Below are 18,139 nucleotides of genomic sequence, written 5' to 3' on the forward strand. Positions count from 1 at the left end.
GGCGTAAAGAAGGCAGAGGAAGATGGATGAAAATGAAGTTCTCTTCTCTGAAGTTACAACCACAAGAAGTGGCTTTAAAGTATCGTTACACGACGCAGCGTGATACACATCGTGAGACAATGCTTCCTTATTATGCACATCCACATGTTCTTAAGCTGACACAGCATAAGGATAAATAAGTCTTAGATTTTTCTTTGTTTATAATTTTTCAAAAGACGTATTTTATTTAATTAAATTTCACAAATTCCACATTGCTATTTTTGGAATTCAAATATCAATACTCGCAAAAATATTTTTATAAATAATTAATAAAAAACATCTACTAGAAATTTTCTACACGTTACGTATTACATTTAGAAATACTATTACAAATTTATAGTGATTTCTAAAAGTGAAATCAATCATATAATGTGTAGATAAAAAGATATAAGAGCGAAAACGAATGTCCGTGCACTGAAAGGAATTAGGCGGGTTAACGTGTTCCACTCGAATCTAGGAAATCGAAAGATGATTTATGGATTGACTTAATGTCTTTCTTCGAAAACCGTTAGAGATAGTTTCTGGAAGCTATCCGAAGTAAAGTCAGGAGAACAAGCCGTGGAATGTTCACGAATATATATAGCAAAGGCTTTAAATCTGTTATAACGTTAGGCAGGACAGATCAATTTTCTTAATAATGCAATATTTCACAGTGATTATTTTACATTTTAAATTTACCGTATTTCGATCGATTTCTATGCGATTAGCTTTTCTGTGTAAAATATTTATAAAATTATTAAATTAATTTATTGTTTCAAGTCTCATTTAACATTAATAATATTTTAATATGAATAATTTAAATAAAATACATCCCATAAATCGAGTAACTACTTAGATTCTCGATCGATATGAATTCGAATATATCATTAATGACTTACTAATGACTTTCTGACCTAATTATAACGTTAGATTCGAAAACGCTCTTATATCTTTATTACTCCACTTTAGGAATCTCTGTAATGTTCTGTAACTCATACTCGACAGATTATCATGTAGATATTTCGATGATTTATATGAGAAGTAGAAGAGAGAAAGAGAGAGAGAAAGAGAGAGAGAGAGAGAGGGAGAGAGAGAGGGGGAAACGAGAAAGGGACCTAATGAAACCCCACTTCCGTGTGAACAGATTGCTAGCAAGCACCGTAATACTTTTATTTATAGACGTCATGTTTAAAACGTGACAGATTTAGAGATATAATATAATACTGTTCTTGTATAACATGTTTAACATAAATAAAATACTAACATAAATATTATCGTGTATATTAATTTATAGATTCCATTTTATTTTTTAACATTCAAAACTTAACCATGCAGCTAATTTATGCGAACCTACTTCAAGACCCAAGTTCTCGGATCACTGCCAAAATCACGCGGATCAAATCGTCGGGAGCACCTTTGTCCACCAAAATTGCTGTCATTGTTACAAACATCATCTCGATTCGGTCCTCGGCAACAACTTCCGCTCCCACGAGTGTCACATAAAGGTCGAAAAGAACATGCTTGAGCGAACCTCATCAGTACGAATGCCGGCAATAACGAAGACTTCTTCGCCGAGTAACTGGATCGTCCCCTCCGGATCAATATAATCGATATCTACGTGACCATGGCCTCTCCCAAGAGTCCCCATCGCTAAGAAGGGGACAAAATTCTTGGCAAATATCTTCGAGACTCAATGCGCTTTAAAGCTATTATTATCAAAGTGGAATGGCATCGTTTTAGAGTAAAACAAAGAAAATTAAGTTTATTTTCTTGACATTATTACCATTTTATACCTTGATATCAAGAGTTAAATTAATTATTTTTCCAATTTCTAATAGAATATTTTTAATTTAACAAAATAATTTTTAATTTTAAATTAAATTGATTAATTAAAATATTTAAAAAATAACTATGCTAGTGTATATGCCATACATTATTGATTTATATATAAAAAAAATTAGCGCATTCCATCTTAAGCATATAAAACAAATATTTGAGGAGTGATAAATTATTAAAGATTTATCAAAAAGATTAAACATAATTATCATAAATATAATAAGTGCCAAGTAAGAGGTTTGTATTCTCTTTCGATCTTTTTTCCAGTCGCGTATTTTCACGCGACTAATACGTACATGTTTTGTCGTATGAACGATATAGAACGACACGTGGTTGTCCTATTGATTGAATATTATACGTAAGTACTCGGATTGGTCCCACTACTATTTGCAGAGGTAGAGGACCACTCGGACGCTCCATATACGAAGGATTCCGGCGAATTGGGAGGCTATTGAGTGCGGCCGAGTGGACGAATGTAATGTACAGCCCACACACGCCTTTCACGAGTGCCCATACCAGAAGGGTCGTTCAGGAATACCCAACCCTTTATCGTTATTGCACGTCCGGGGTGGCGCGCGGAGATCGCTTGTAGGTGGCACGTTTGCCGCGTGTTTCCCGGCCGTTCGTCATTTTTAGTGGTCGTCCCTCGGTCGTTGAGGTATTAAATTATATTTCATCGGTGTGATTAACGGTTCTGAGATGTATTATTAAAGGATAGGACCCGGCACGACATGGAATCCCTTGCTGGACGAGACATCCCACCCTCGCTTCTCGACTCAATGCTCGTTCGAGATATTTCTTTCCGTTCGGATCACATAGTTTTCTGCCTCCCGATAGGATAGTGAGTGGATGATAAAATGCCGCGTATGCTGAGGGTGAGTGAAAAAAAATTGTTGTTGGTACCGTCTTTGATGGTACACACCCATACGCATGTACATCCATACGGCTATATTAAAAAATCTTGAATGCTTTACAATGATAGCACGGTAAGAACGTCTCAAGAATTTTGGACACATCGGAAATTAAAATTGTTGTCGATACACTATTAGATAAAATTGCCGAAGATTTTTCTATGGTTACGTAAGCAATAGAATCTAAATCATATGAAGAAGGTGTAGTTTCGAGATTAGGTATGTTTTCTAATTGCGTTCAAAATTCGATAAAGATTTTATGACTGTTTCCAATGTGCAGATTTACGATACAAACATTATATATATATATATATATTTTTTTTTTTTTAACACATATATACTCTGATATTACTATTCTAGTTCTTATCAGAGACTGAAAGTAACGGTACGCAGTGGAACTAGAAGACTAGGAACCAAAATCCTGCTATGACCGTTCATTGGGCTATCTTGCGAATTATATATATATATATATATATAATTCGCAAGATAGCCCAATGAACGGCCATAGCAGGATTTTGGTTCAAAATTTTATGTGATTTTAAATACAGTCTTCTAGTTCCACTGCGTACCGTTACTTTCAGTCTCTGATAAGAACTAGAATAGTAATATCAGAGTATATATGTGTTGAATAACCAATTCAATAATATTGATGCCCATAAATATCTCATAAGATTCTTCCCTCCCCAACATGACTCGAGAACACTGTAAAGTATCAGTATTATTAAATTGATTATCAATTTAATACTGTGATATTACTATTCTGGTTTAATTAAGAACTGCATTGGGTAACCGAAAGTAACGGCAGGCAGCTTGAAACAATAGAATAATGTAATTTTTTTAAATTTAATTTTTAAACGAAAAAAGACCGTTCTGCCATTGTATTCAAAATCTGTCCCGATTAATTTACGATACATTAGTTTGTTAAGAAAAGGTCATATTTTGTTCGCAAAAATGAGGTTATATATTTATATAGAAAAATCAGTGTAGGTAAATTAATGTAGGATTATATCACGTAGCTAACATATTAGCAAATTATATGTTAGGTAAAAGAAAAAGAGAGATAAAATTTTAAAATATTCAGAGCCATATATTTTTCCTTCAACGCGTAAATATTATTTTTCAGAGTGACATTATATTGAAATTACACATGGAACTGCGTATACCGTCCGCAAATTATACAAACTATGCACAGAATCAACGTTAAAGTATAAAGGCAAAACTTGTCAATGAGAATAAGAGAATGATATTAATTAAAAATTGCCTTGAATATTATATGACCAACAAGAATTTCCATAATTAACAGTCATTGAAAATATATTACATAAATAATTGCAAAGAGAATAAAAAGAAATCATACACACAGCTAAATTCAGTGAATCGTAGATTAATTAAAATTTTCTACTTCATTAAATATTTTCAAGAACATATCCTTGGCTATGTTTTATGTACAGTACCTAATATTTTTCTTTGGCTCTATCATTTCATCCTGTTGTATCACTAACGTCAGTGGATGCGTCAATGGACAAAATAAACGTAGTGTTAATGGTCCGGGGAAGAACGTGATAGTCCCGGACATACAGATGGCATTCAACTTTCTATAATTTCACTTGGAAGCCACCAGCTGCTGCCTGCGGCTGACAACTTATATAGAATTGTGCTTACAGGAAATGTGCGGTATACGTGTGACTTAAACTCCAGCGATTTACCGCGTGCTACCGTTCGATCGAATGCAACGAAAATTTGCGTTTCGAGCGGAATTTCACGTACGAGAATAGGCGTCCGTCGATCGAACGACACCGAGATTATTGTTGGCGCAACGTTGAAGAATTTCAATGGGGAACGATTCCCGTCTCGTTACGAGTTCATCGTTTACTTTAACCGGATGGCGTTTCTCCGCAAATCGGATGTATCGTTAACATCGAAAATTCAAAAAGAATGATCATCTCTTGCATTTTCGCCGTTGAAATAGCGTTACAAGATTTAAAACTGCAACACCGTTTATTAATTCGACATATTAAAAAAATCACACTTTAATAACACGATTTTTAGTCGTACAAATTTATTATTTATTCATATGTCTCGTTATTTTTCCAGAATATAATTGCTTGAACCAGTTTTTTTAACTGCATTGAATTTACTTGAAATAGAAATTTTAATGCTAAACTTGGTTGCAGATTTTTGGGTAGATTCAAAGAAAAATTACATTATACTATTTCCGCGTTTATACTATTTCCCAACTTCGTGCCAAAGGGTTTTCAATCATATTATTTCATACGCGAGCGAGATATGTCACTATATATATCTACTCTTAAAGCGACACACACACACATGCCGCAACTTTCCTCGCTAGTTTAAAAAGATAATCATATTGAACGACATACCGCAGTGATAATACAAAAGTACCTGCAACTCTCTCAGGAATTTATATTGCATTTTATTTCTACAATATCTATACTCTGGACAAATATAGTTAAAATCAATCGCTTGATCTCTCTGATAATGTAATATTATATTGTCTAATGTCTGCGTGTATAACGCATGAAAAATGGACGGTAAAGGATAAATTTAAACGAGGCCGCTTTGAAGATCCATGAGATCACAAGACTTATGCTCGCGACGTTAGAGTACAAAATGGATGAGGCAAGTTTTGTGTGTGATCGTGTGCAGACCAATTATACCTCGGCATATATATCCGGTACGCGCGCACAGTAACGCTAATTACACTGTTTCTCTCTCCACCATCGTGTATCCGACCAGTAATTTATAACTCAGAAACAGGTCGTAAAGGGAATCGTTACTAATGACATCGTAAAACCAATACAGACGTCATATATTTAATATACATTATCCCCCACTTGAAATGTCGCCGTGCTCCAATTTAAATCAAAACCCCTCCGGGTATCAGACCCGGGGAAGAAATAGTGCCGGACGGAGAATCGACAAATAAAAAGATGAATTACGCCGCGCGCTACGTTATTCTAAATCGGATATCGTTAAAACGTTGATTAACGGACGCTTTGTTTCCGGACGCTCGACTTCGGTTTTGCAGCTCTTTTCCGCTCAATAAAAAGCATTTTAGTTCACGAAGAGGATGCATGCATAAGTAACATAAATTTGTGAATATAAAAATATAAAAAATTTAAAATGAATTAATCTACAGTGAATAAAAAATATTTTACTTCTGCATTGCTTTAAGTGCTCACATATTTGGTAACGTTAAATATTCATTCATTTTTCTTTACGTCGCGTTAGACGATGGAACAAATTTTCGCGTAATCAATATATATGTATTTAGGGAATCATCGATCTTGCTCTCTATAAATGATTATTTTCGTACAATATAATAAGTAATAAGTAAAAAATAAAAAGAAAAAGACAACACACGGTGCAAAAAAAAATGGAGCGGAAGACTCTTCCACCGGATACTATTATCTCTGCCGTGTATTACACTTTCAACGATTTCCGTTTGCCGCGCCACTGTTTGAACGAGCGAAAAATCCGATTTCATCGCAACTGAAATATATATTCAGGGAGCCCTCGAAATATCTATTCTATCGGGATGTTAACATTCGACAACATTTATTCCCCAATGCACCTATCGGATGTACTACGCCCCGCACGTCACTGCCGACGAAAATTAGCAGCAGAAAAGGTTTCCGATGTTGCGGAAGAAGTTTCGCCGCAGAGTCCCGCACGAAACCGCGACGCGGAATTATGGGACGGATAGACGAGACGGATAGTCGAGACACACGGGGGATCGATTAATGGAGGCCGGTCGCCGATGCGGTTTGGCGAAAAGTAACCGAAACTGCGATCCCCCCAAACCCTCGGAGCGTGGCGCGAGAACGGTTTCCGGCTCAAATGGAATTTCAAGCGTTTAACTGACAGCTGACGAATCTGCGGCATTGATGGCGTTTTAGCAGACAATCACCGGCCGCGTGCCAGGCGTGACATTTTTATCGGAATAGACAGTATAGCATGCGGATGGAATAATACGTACAAATCTCGATTAACGAAGAAGCTAAATTAGGAAATTAATATAATAAATAAAACATAAATAACACATTAAATATATTTAATAAAACTCTTGACTTTCAGCAATTAAAAAATATCAATTATAATAAGTATTTAATGCCCAATTTAATATGATTTATCTCAATGATTGCAATCGTAATTTTGATGTTTCGAGAGGAAAGAGTTATTTATATTTTATTAGCTTTTGTATTAGCTTAAGTTCGATGGATTCGGATCCTGTAGTGAATTTGTAGTGGGAAGTGCGGAGTCTAGAGAAAATAGTTGCAGCTTTATCTTACAATTAGCAGAGAGAAGAATGAGAGTGGCCATTCTGGCCTTTTACGTGGGACCGACAGAACCCTCCGTACACTAGCATCAGTGCATCCATTTTTGAAACGGGTACTACGTAGCGTCGTAGCTACATCCACTTTCTGACATTGTTGATATAAAATCATAATGGATGTGGTTCGAGTCTGTGCTATATCCACAAATAAAATGTGTGTGTGTTATTAGAGCTGGCAAAAGCAGACGCACCAACGATACGTCAACGTAACGAGCTCCTTTGTAAAGAGAGAATGTAAACATAATTTACCAATGAATTATAATGTTCCAGGATTAATTCAGCTTAATCTGATCTAATCTATTTAATCTTTTCTATTTATTTATCCTTGTTTTACGTCTAAAGTTTTACAATAAAAATAGAATGACGCGTCAGATAGCAATGACAGCGTGTTCTAAAACTGCGTTCGGGAAGCGAGCAATTAGCGCTATTATATCATTTTATCTTTATCAATAATTAGATGTAAAATAAGGATAAATTATTCAATAACGCTAAAAGCACTGACGCTACATAGTACCTTAATTCTAAGCGCAATATATAAAAAAAGACGATATACATAGATGGCTTTCTCTGTCGAGTTCTTAAGTCAATCTGAACTTGATTTGTAACAGTGATTTGCGAGGATAATGAAGTTAATTATATGTATATTCTGCTCGCTGTGACCATCGTCCAGTGTAAGTAAACAAAAACCACAAGCAGAGATCAATAATTTACAAACGCATAAATAAGATGTATAGAAGATTTTTTTGTAAACGTATTTGTTATTTTTACAAAATATTTGGCGTTATTGTGTCATTCTGTATTTTTCTTTTAACTATCTATTTTAGAGCAACAAATCTGTGAGAAGTTGCAACTATCTGCATCCTATTGCATTGATATAACACATAAGTATAAGTATACAAGTTTCACAGATTTGTTACGTCATTTTATAAAAAATGTTTCACTCACCAACACGAAGCGCAACGGGCGGAGTTATCTGCCACGAAGCCACGATGATACTGTAACAAACATAAGACTCAAGTTAAAATCGCGTTCAAAATAATTACCCTATCAAAAGATATTTTTTTTTTAAAATCACACATCAAATTTTTTAAATCAATTTTCAACAAGACATTTACTATCCTATCTTAAAATTGCCGTGTTATCTGCATTGAAGCTTCTTTACCTCAATGTTTATAAATTCATATCTTTCAGAAAAATAAAAATATCGGCTTCTTTCTGGGCTTATCTTAAAGATGAATTATGTGGCTACTTTCTAAAAAATCGTGATTTTATTTAAAAATGGCCGATTCAATATTTGTCTAATTAAAATATAATTTGGTATAATTGTTATTGGACGATGTTTGGAGTTTAATACGCACCGCGCGCAGTGTCATTTTTTTTGAAAATTTATTTTTAATCAAAAATTGTTAACATTTGTTTAATTAAAATGTAAATTGGTATAAATGTTATTGGTAGATGTATGGGATTCAATACGCAGCGCGCGCGAAGCGCGCGTCTGTCATGTACTAGTAGATTAAAATTATCTTGTTACTGCAAAAATCTTAACAAAAAATAAACTTATAAAATTTTAGATGGACATCTTTTTTTAAATTACAAACTTATTAAGATCAAAAACAACCTGGATATTGAAAAAAGATACTAATTTTATATAAGTAAAAAAATTATTCACCCCAAAGTTGCTCCGCCGGTGCCCGATGCCTCTCCTAGGCCTCCTCCTCCACTCAGAATTAGGCCGCTAGGTCTCCTTTTCCTGCTGCATAGTCTATAATTACATTTATTGTTTGAAATGTAGAAAATGCATCGACGCAAAGTTTAGAGTAGGACGCCTAGACGACGCCGCTTTTGACGCGTGAAGTTGACACATCGGAAACGATCAAACACTTGACGCCGTGACTCCTTTAATTGAGATAAGTGATTGTAATTGATAAGTAATTGTATCAATCTTGCATCTACCTCATGTAATATAGATTCGTCACTCGTGTTCTAATTCGTTCGAATGCGTATTTCGCAATACTCGTTCGGCCGAAAATCAAGACGTGTAGCGTAGCCGCGCCGCCGCCGTCACCGCCACTGACGCATCGCCTCGACGCTTACTATTTCAATGAACGCGTTTATATATTACGTATGGCGTATACGTTAACGTATCCCATACGTATGGATAAACGCGTAATTAATGGCGAAGCGACACAATTCGTCCCACGTGCGGTCAGCTTACGCGAAACAAGCAACGGGGCAACGTGTCGGCGGCGCTTATACACGTCTTAATTTTCGACCGAACGAGTATTGCGAAATACGCAAATTCGATCGAATCAGAGTGCGAGTGCCGAATCTATATTACGCGAGTTAGATGCAAGATTGATACGATTATTATTTATCAAATTAAAGGAGTTGCAGCGTCACTCAAGTGCAGCTTCCAATGCGGTCAATTTCACGCGTCAAAAGCGACGCGGCGAGTGGCGCTGTAATACTTAATAAAGATAAAATCAGGGTTAACATAGAATATCTGTTTACCTATTTTGATCGAGATGCGATGTCACTCGTCGCGATCCCGTCCCGTGTCCGCCGCGTTCTGAAAACGTGTAAGGCTTTTTATCACCCACGCGGTCGATTTCGCACGCCAAAGCGCCGATCGACAATTATATTTTCGGATATATACCTCTGTCTGTAATTGCATCTTGTACGTTTAACTTGTATTACAATGCGAAATAACAATAAAAAACGAGCATATATTATTTGTTTATCAAAACTCAAAAATTGACGTCTAAACGACGCTGTACGCTGCGCCGCGGCGGCGCGCGGCGTTGCACGTTTTATGCATACGGCAATTTCAGAATTTCGAGAAACCTAGATAATAGATATATGCTCGCTTTTTATTGTTATTCGTATTATAATACAAATAGAATGCGCAAGATGAGATTATAGATAGAGATCTGACAATAATTGCCGATTATACGCGCTATACATTTTCGCTATACAGTCCGAGAGTAGGCCTTGCAAAATATGCGCGTTATTGATCGAGTTGATTATTAAATATCAATTATATCAAATATAGTTCCGCGATAATTGAGTAGTGCAATTAGTTATTATATACAATACAATGTTAATTGGGCTTTGATTACCATTTTTAGATCAAATCGCGAAGCAATTCACCTGGAGCGAATCTTTTTCGTGTCCGGCCGGTCCGATGGCACGCCAAAAGTGACGCGCAATGCTGCGGGGAGCGCGGGGGCGCGGTAATGCGAATGCTAGGTAGTGAGGGCGGGAATTAAGGATCACCGAAAGGGGCGCGTGGCTCAGTGCGCTTTTAAGCGCTTTTTCTTATGAAAAATATCACGCTGCACATTATAACAACATCAGGCCCCTCAATTGTGTATCTTGGAATAAGGTGAAAATTATAAAAATTAAGCAAATTCACTAAAATATTTTTAATTTCACTGACCAATATCTAGTGAATTTGCTCATTTTTGTAATTTTCATCTCGTTTCAAGATACACAATCAATCCCTAGAACAAAATCGAAGATCGTGGATCTAGTGACTTTAGAGAGAGCGACTTTTAGTAACCAGCTGACAGCTGACATCGTGTAGCGGAAAAATAACCACTGACAACCACGTGCTTGTGTTGTGTTTTGTGTCATATTCTTGGACTAAAGATCAGTGATATTCTACTGTAAACAACTATCAACATGCTTCAAGATTATCTTTTGAAGCACCACGCGAAAGACTTGGAAGATGTATTAAATGCTACAGAAGATCATTTATTCTATTCAATATACGTAAAGTAAGTTTTTACAGGCATTTGCTAGGTTAGCAAAGATCTCATATTAAAGAGTGCCTGTATATTAACGTTTCAAAAATTAATAAATTATGATAATTCCCTAATAACATTCTTATCGTATATGAACTTTTTAGTTTCGTGTCATTATTTGAAACTGATACAGAGAATGCACAGAAAATCTTACGCAATCCTAGACACTATTTACCACTGTGTAACGAGGCGGCAGTAAAGGCTCAGGAACAATTATGTAAAACTGAACAAACAGTGAAGACGAGGGTATGAATCTTTATTTTTAGTTATTAATATTGCGTGTGGAATTATGTGTTACTTGAATAGAAACTATTTTTATTTTTACATAGATTAAATATAGATGTAAAGCTATGTCAAATAGAAAGCAATATTTACTATTTATCTTTTATACAATAACTGTATAATATATTTTTTATATAATATGTATTAATTGAAAATATATTACATTATGCAAATATTTAAATAGATATAATTTCTCTCTACACTATGAATATATAAATATTGTAAATAAATATTTATATTTCTGTGTGAATCTTATTTTATAAAAACATATTAATACAGGTTCACATTCGAATTACTGCAGTTCCAATAAAAATCGATGTAGGTCAAATTGGTGAGCTAGTTTCGACATCCGGAATTGTGGTACGCATGTCTCAGCCCACGGTTATGAAAATGAAAAAACGTTTTATTTGTAAAAAATGCAAACATATTAATCTTGTCAAAGTAAGTAAACGCTAGTTTATGTTTAACAAAAACACAGTATAAAATTATAGCAAATTATAGCTTAAAGCTAGTGTATATACATATACAATATAAAACTATTATATACATATATATATATAAACAGTCTTAATTTTTTCTTTAGTTAGAATGGGAAAGACAAATGTTTAGAAATATCAAACAGTGTCAATCATGTCGTTCTGAAAGCTTAACAGCTTCAACATCTTTAGAACAGGATGATTGTTCTGATTATCAAGAAATAAAGATTCAGGTACAGATAAATTTTGTCTAATTATTATAATTATATGTATCATTCTCTATTTGAGCAATATTTTGAATACAGGACAAATGTAAAACAGATACAAGGAGTTGCTATTCAGTGGGTCTGCAAGTAATTTTGTTGGATGATCTTATTGACAAATGTAAACCTGGAGATAATGTAGATGTCAGGTTCGTAAATTATATATGTGTGTATTCTACAAATTATATTTGTATTCTATTAACATGTATAATTGACGCTTAATATCTATTGATGCAATTTAGATGCAATATAGAAGAAATATCCTTAGTTATCAAAATCATAAAACTTAATTTAGAAATTAAATTATAAATGTAAAAATGTTTGTAGTGGAGTAGTTATACGAAAATGGGATAAATTGAAAGTTGGCCATCGCGCGGAAGCTACGACATTCCTGATGGCAAATAGCATTTCCGTACGCAGGAAAGTCACGGAATCATCATTCTCTACAGCAGAAATGAAAGATACTTTTACAGCGTATTGGGAACATCATCGGGATAATCCATTGTCTGGCAGGGACAATATTCTCGCCTCCATTTGTCCACAAGTACATTTAAATTTAATGTTCTTAAATATTTAACACGAATGTATATTTAATATTTTATATCATTAATATATCAAAAACATATTAATAACACATTTTAATTCTATTTCTTCTTTGATCATCTACAGTTATATGGGATGTACATTGCGAAATTAGCGTTGGCCGTTGTCATGTGCGGTGGTGTGGCGAAAACTAATGAAACGGGATCACGTATAAGAGGCGATCCTCATCTTCTTCTGGTCGGAGATCCCGGCACCGGGAAATCGCAATTGCTTCGTGTTGCTTCTCATCTGACTACACGATCTGTCTTTACAACCGGCGTTGGGAGTACTGCCGCTGGACTTACAGCAGCTGCTGTCAAAGTTAGTGCACATGTTAAATACTCCATTCCTATGTATTCTATTCCTATGTTTCAGTTAAGAGCTCATTTTGTAAATAATGCGGAAAGAGAAATCTACTGCGAGATATATACTGCAGGATTCGGACGGCTGGCATTTGGAAGCCGGTGCTTTAGTGCTCGCGGACGGAGGTGTGTGCTGCGTGGACGAGTTCACGACAATGAGTTCGCACGACAGGACCTCCGTGCACGAAGCAATGGAACAGCAAACAATCTCCATCGCCAAAGCCGGCATGGTGAGCACATTGAACAGCCGCTGCTCCGTCATTGCGGCCATCAACCCGGACGGTGGATGTTTTATGGGCGACGAGTGGAAGACCTGCTTAGGAAATCCTCTCTTGTCGCGCTTCGATCTGATCCTTCTCCTGAGAGATACTAGAAATCCCGAATGGGATAAAATGACGTCGAGTCACATTTTGAAAGCTGCCTGCGAAGACGAAGAAAACAATTCGTAATAATACCTACATTTCCCTTTTACACGATCAACGTCGTAACAAGTAATCGTTTCATAGTAATAAAACATGAAATATTATTGCAGATATTCCGAAATGTATATGGGTCCTTTGAATTTAGAAGGCTTGTGGTCGGAAGAGACTCTGTGCGAATATTTCGCACATGTGCGTATGTTGAAACCAGCGCTAACCGAAGAGGCGAAGAAGATACTCAGTGCAACTTATCTTCATCACAGATCAGACCCGAATAGAAGGCCCGAGAGAACAACAGTGCGGCTCATAGATAGTCTTATCAGGTAAAACGAAAAATCATTTGAATGGGTCATCAATAATGAGACAAGAGTTTCCATTTTAGAATGTTGTTTGTCCTGATTCAATTTTAATTATCGGCGATCTATAACGTCACCGGCTTTAATACTTGCAGATTAGCTGAGGGCCACGCAAAACTTATGTACCGAAATAAAGTAGAAGTCATTGATGCTGTGACCGCAGCAGAATTGGTTGGAACCACACTAGTTAACAGTTCTGATGCCGGTTGTCCATTTCCAACAGATCCAGTAGCAACATACCATTTAAAAGGTACATCTACATTAAATAATTTACGAAGTTGTATCAATGTAAAAAATATTTCAGCATTTTATGACACAATACTAATATCTCAATAATGTTTTTACAGCAAAAGACTTATTTAAAAGACTCAATTTACAAGAATTGGAAGCATACATATAAATATTAATTTGCCAATGTATTTTATAATCGAGATTTAAAATCAGTTCATTTTTAATTTAATATCTTCACGATAAATATTTATTAAACATGATAATCTTCATAAAAACTTCACATTTGATTTTCCACAGAAAATTTCATATTCATACGATTATATCTGTAAAGATTATTTTAAAAAATTTAGTTTTGTATATTTATGTATGTTTATTAATCATTATAATATGTGAATACAAATAAACCATAGCATATTTCAGTTTCAACAAATAACATTTTTAACGCTTTGAATGAAAAAAAATTATAAAATATTTTACAAATTTATGTATTTCTCGTAAAATCCAACTTCCTTGTCATTAACAGATTCTACGTTTTTAATAAAAACTAGAGCTGTTTAAGAAACAACAGTCATAATAAAATGATTTAACATTGCATAAAAACAGGAATGTATAGGGTTTTACAAGGTTTATAAGAAAGTTATGTTTTGTGAATATTAAGTAAATTAGCGTTTATGTTAACATTCAACAAATATGAATCAAATTATATTCTATAATTCGAATCTTGCAGTTATTTAAGACTTGGAATAAATTTAATTACTTTCATAACTTATAATATGATCACATTGTCATGAGACTGTGCCACTAAATATGAAAGCTAGTAAATATAAGCAATTATGTAGTAATAAAATCATAATGATATATGATTGATATGATTAAGATCAGGGGCTCACTCATATCATTGTAACCTAAGTTTGAAGATCTCATAAATAAACGTACATGATAAACGGTAATATAAACTAATACATCAAACTTATATAGAAATATTATATGTATAATTTCCTTTCAACATAAAATGTTATGTCGCTAGAAACAAAAGACATACTGGTTTCGAAAGATTTCTTTAGAATATCCGTTAATACTTCGAGATACTTTGCAGTATTAACTGTACAATATTAATAATACAACATTAGAGAATAAATTTGATCAGTGAAGTACGACTTTCGTACGTTTGCGCAGCATTTCATTGTAAGAATAAAGTTTTGCAATACATTGCATTTCCGCGTGATCGTATAATCCATAAGTAGTGGAACTAATGAGATCTATCCACTTACTGAATGATGTTAAGCCAGAACATAGTGTTTTCGTAGGACAAACAAATGGTAGAATTATTAGTAACGTGGTTGGCCAGCGTTAGCCATCTGCTGGCGGACCGCACTCGCCGCGACGTTGCTCGCGGCGTTTTGCACATGCTCGTTTCGCAAAAATGTTGTAGCGAACTCTTGCTGCGCCTTCGTAACACTCGCGTCGGAGGTACGATAAATGCGATGGATCTAAAAATAATCGCATTTTTAGTTTTCTCGAGATCAATACCAATTAACCTTCACTCCTTATAGGTTATATCTATATACTGTACCTTAGTAAGCAGTAAAATATCGCCACTTGCCGCAATAAGAAAACAAATCGTGACGAAGAGCATGAGAAGACCGAGGAAAATACCTTTGGCCGTTGAATCAAACATACTAACTGCTGTAATTATGCCACTGAAAAATAAAAATATGCAATTTGTATCAAAATGCAAACGCTTTTTCATATCACGTATAAAAAATTAAAGTGCATTAAAAATATAGTACAAATATATTACCAAGTTCCAGAACCAGGAATACCTATAGCCTGGATACCGGTGACGATTAGTTGAAAGAAGAAGACGAAGAAAAAGACCATAAAATTGAAAGAGCTATCGTTCCTGAAAAAAAAATTAAAACACCGCTTTATTTCTAATTCCTACATTTCACTTGATTCGCGTAATGTTAAATGGATTTACTTGAAAGCCCTGTATGCTGGTCTAAACCAGCACATGAAGGAGAATGGAGTGAAGAGTATGAGATACAAGATAGCCAGACCGAATATTGAGAAGCCCTGGCCACACAGCATCAAGACAAATCCTCCAATTACATTCAACAGCAGAACGAAGCCGTGAACTATAAGCAATACATAAATATCATTATCCATATATAACATTAATAAATTCAATATCGCTCAGAATTAAACTTACACATCCAGAGGTAATACAATTGCCTCACTGTTTTTTGGAAATCAGTGTGAATTTCCACATCAATATCTTGATAGAAGCATGGTTGGAAACAACACTTGTCTGGTAATGGCGGCCAATTATTTCGTCTTGCTAAAGTGCCAATAAATTATATTAAAAACAGTTTCCACTTGACATTAAAAATTGTAAAGTATAGATGATATGTATACTAACGGTAGTATGGGGTATTTCTCATTTCTTCTTCCGCCCTGGCTTTCCATTCCGCTTCTGCCCGTTGCTGAAACATAAAAATAAATTCTCTTATCATAACAGATATTTCACCTACTCCACATGTACGTGAAATAAATATTTAATAAAAATTTACATCTGACGGGGCCGACATGGTGCTTCCAAGCGCCGCATTGACCGTTTGCTGGGGAGTACGAGCGTACGCAGGAGGAGGCGTTTCTTGATTAGTAGGTTGAAGCGTGGCAGGTTGCTGCGTCGCACCGACTCCGCCATAGATCGGCGGATTTACTGCCCCTCTGACTTGTGTAGTTCCTTGAGTGCCTTGTTCGGCAAAAGGATTATAATCCTCGAGGCCTCTACTAGCGGGTGTAGAGGTTACCGCTCTTCGTATCGCTGGATCCTATTGCATATGTTAACATACTCATTGATATTTTTCTTCATTAATCTCTTAATAGAATTGCTTATCTTATCTCCCTTCTTTATTGTTCTTATAGATATACAATTGTGTCATATTCTCACACAAAGATATATTCCAACGAATTGTTATTCAGAAAGATACATTTTGAGTAATACTTTGAAGCGAGACTACAAAATCAAACTGTAAAACGTGAAATAATAATAGAATAGGTATACTTCAATTCGTCACAAAATCGCCTACAAAATACAGTAATCTTACTAAATATATAGAATGTAGAACGTACAAAAAAAAAACACGCAAATAAAATATGCAAATATTTATAAAATTAGATTTTACAACAAATTATTGGCTTCATAAAGATAAAAAAAAAAATTAACGCAGGCAAATTATACCGATACGTCAGGATGACACGTACATTAAGTACTTTAGCCAAGCATCGTAAGTTTCGCTTGTAGGCGCAAAATTGTTCGACAAATTGTAATTGACTTTTCGCGAGCGCGAAATATCCGGCGTGGCTGGACCGATTCACGCCCCGGGGAATTTTGACAGATACGCGAGCAATATTGGAACGCGAAGTGCTGCGTGTTTCGCTTTCGTCACTGTCACATATACACATGAGCTTTTACTCACCGAGAAGGGATCGTTAATCGTAGGCTCCCCGAAGGGATTCTCGTCGAAGCCGGACATCTCTCGTCCACGTTCTTGCACCCACGGTTACGCGGCCGATACGCTCGGGGAGTTCGTGCGATTTTGATACTACTCGATTAATCTTATCTTAAAGCTGCCTAAACCCTAAACCTGACGAGCCATGATTCCGCCGTTATATACTTATATACGGTGACGCCGTGGCAGCAACCCTACATCTCGGCCGACGTCTATCACTATAGGTCCACGGAACTCAATATCACACCAACTACACTATACACCCAGGATTATCCATATATTTCGGAACCTGTTCACTGGCGCCTCTACATGCACAAATTTTGAACTGCGTAGCAATTTCTACATATATTTCCAATGGATAACACGCGTTACATCAACAGCTTTTGGTTCTGTTCCGCGCTACATCTATATGATTTTGATTCTGTTTCGATTTATGTATACATAAAGGGTCGATTTTTTAAATATTACAATTAAATTAAAATCGAATGTTATTCGATTTATTTCACACGCTAATTCTTACTTCCCAACAATGAAATTTAAGGATTTATTTGCATAAAAAGTTAAACTGCAAATCTAAAATTTAAATTAATAAAGCTCCATCATTGAGCGTTAAAATTACACGGAAATTTATTTATATTATGCATATATAATGTATAATATTAAATAGCGTCTGCAATAATAGCTAAAAAGTTGTTAATATAAGTTATTGAATAGCTATAAAT

General features: G+C 35.2%; 2 protein-coding genes across 2 annotated transcripts; one reads left to right on the forward strand and one right to left on the reverse strand.

Moving 5' to 3' along the window:
- The first annotated feature begins 10,689 nt into the window (after window positions 1-10,689).
- Window positions 10,690-14,849, forward strand: LOC105453391 (DNA helicase MCM9-like). Its single transcript, XM_011695310.1, has 11 exons — window positions 10,690-10,901; window positions 11,033-11,174; window positions 11,490-11,651; window positions 11,794-11,919; window positions 11,992-12,098; window positions 12,277-12,493; window positions 12,619-12,852; window positions 12,968-13,338; window positions 13,426-13,635; window positions 13,764-13,918; window positions 14,016-14,849. The coding sequence occupies exons 1-11, from the start codon at window positions 10,807-10,809 to the stop codon at window positions 14,066-14,068; spliced, it is 1,872 nt and encodes a 623-aa protein (XP_011693612.1). The 5' UTR covers window positions 10,690-10,806; the 3' UTR covers window positions 14,069-14,849.
- On the reverse strand, window positions 14,369-17,607 carry LOC105453390 (secretory carrier-associated membrane protein 5B). The gene is made up of 8 exons (XM_011695309.1): window positions 17,385-17,607; window positions 16,473-16,736; window positions 16,322-16,385; window positions 16,112-16,240; window positions 15,881-16,037; window positions 15,701-15,802; window positions 15,473-15,599; window positions 14,369-15,389 (listed from the first exon to the last, which is right to left on the reverse strand). Exons 1-8 carry the CDS (start codon window positions 17,439-17,441, stop codon window positions 15,228-15,230), a joined length of 1,062 nt encoding a protein of 353 aa, XP_011693611.1. The 5' UTR covers window positions 17,442-17,607; the 3' UTR covers window positions 14,369-15,227.
- Between the last annotated feature and the right edge of the window lie 532 nt (window positions 17,608-18,139).

The sequence above is a fragment of the Wasmannia auropunctata genome, unplaced genomic scaffold (genome assembly GCF_000956235.1).
Source record: "Wasmannia auropunctata unplaced genomic scaffold, wasmannia.A_1.0 LD336000.1, whole genome shotgun sequence".
NCBI classification, from domain to species: Eukaryota; Metazoa; Arthropoda; class Insecta; order Hymenoptera; family Formicidae; genus Wasmannia; species Wasmannia auropunctata.

What these genes read in the sequence shown, in the direction of transcription:
- LOC105453390 (XM_011695309.1), bottom strand. Translation starts at nt 17,441, where the DNA reads ATGTCCGGCTTCGACGAGAATCCCTTCGGGGAGCCTACGATTAACGAT. An exon ending in CGATTAACGATCCCTTCTCG is followed by an intron (nt 16,737 to 17,384) that starts GTGAGTAAAAGC and finishes CATATGCAATAG; the next exon opens with GATCCAGCGATACGAAGAGC. An exon ending in CCAGCATACAGGGCTTTCAA is followed by an intron (nt 15,803 to 15,880) that starts GTAAATCCATTT and finishes TTTTTTTTTCAG; the next exon opens with GAACGATAGCTCTTTCAATT.
- LOC105453391 (XM_011695310.1), top strand. Translation starts at nt 10,807, where the DNA reads ATGCTTCAAGATTATCTTTTGAAGCACCACGCGAAAGACTTGGAAGAT. An exon ending in TCGCCTCCATTTGTCCACAA is followed by an intron (nt 12,494 to 12,618) that starts GTACATTTAAAT and finishes GATCATCTACAG; the next exon opens with TTATATGGGATGTACATTGC. An exon ending in AGCAACATACCATTTAAAAG is followed by an intron (nt 13,919 to 14,015) that starts GTACATCTACAT and finishes ATGTTTTTACAG; the next exon opens with CAAAAGACTTATTTAAAAGA.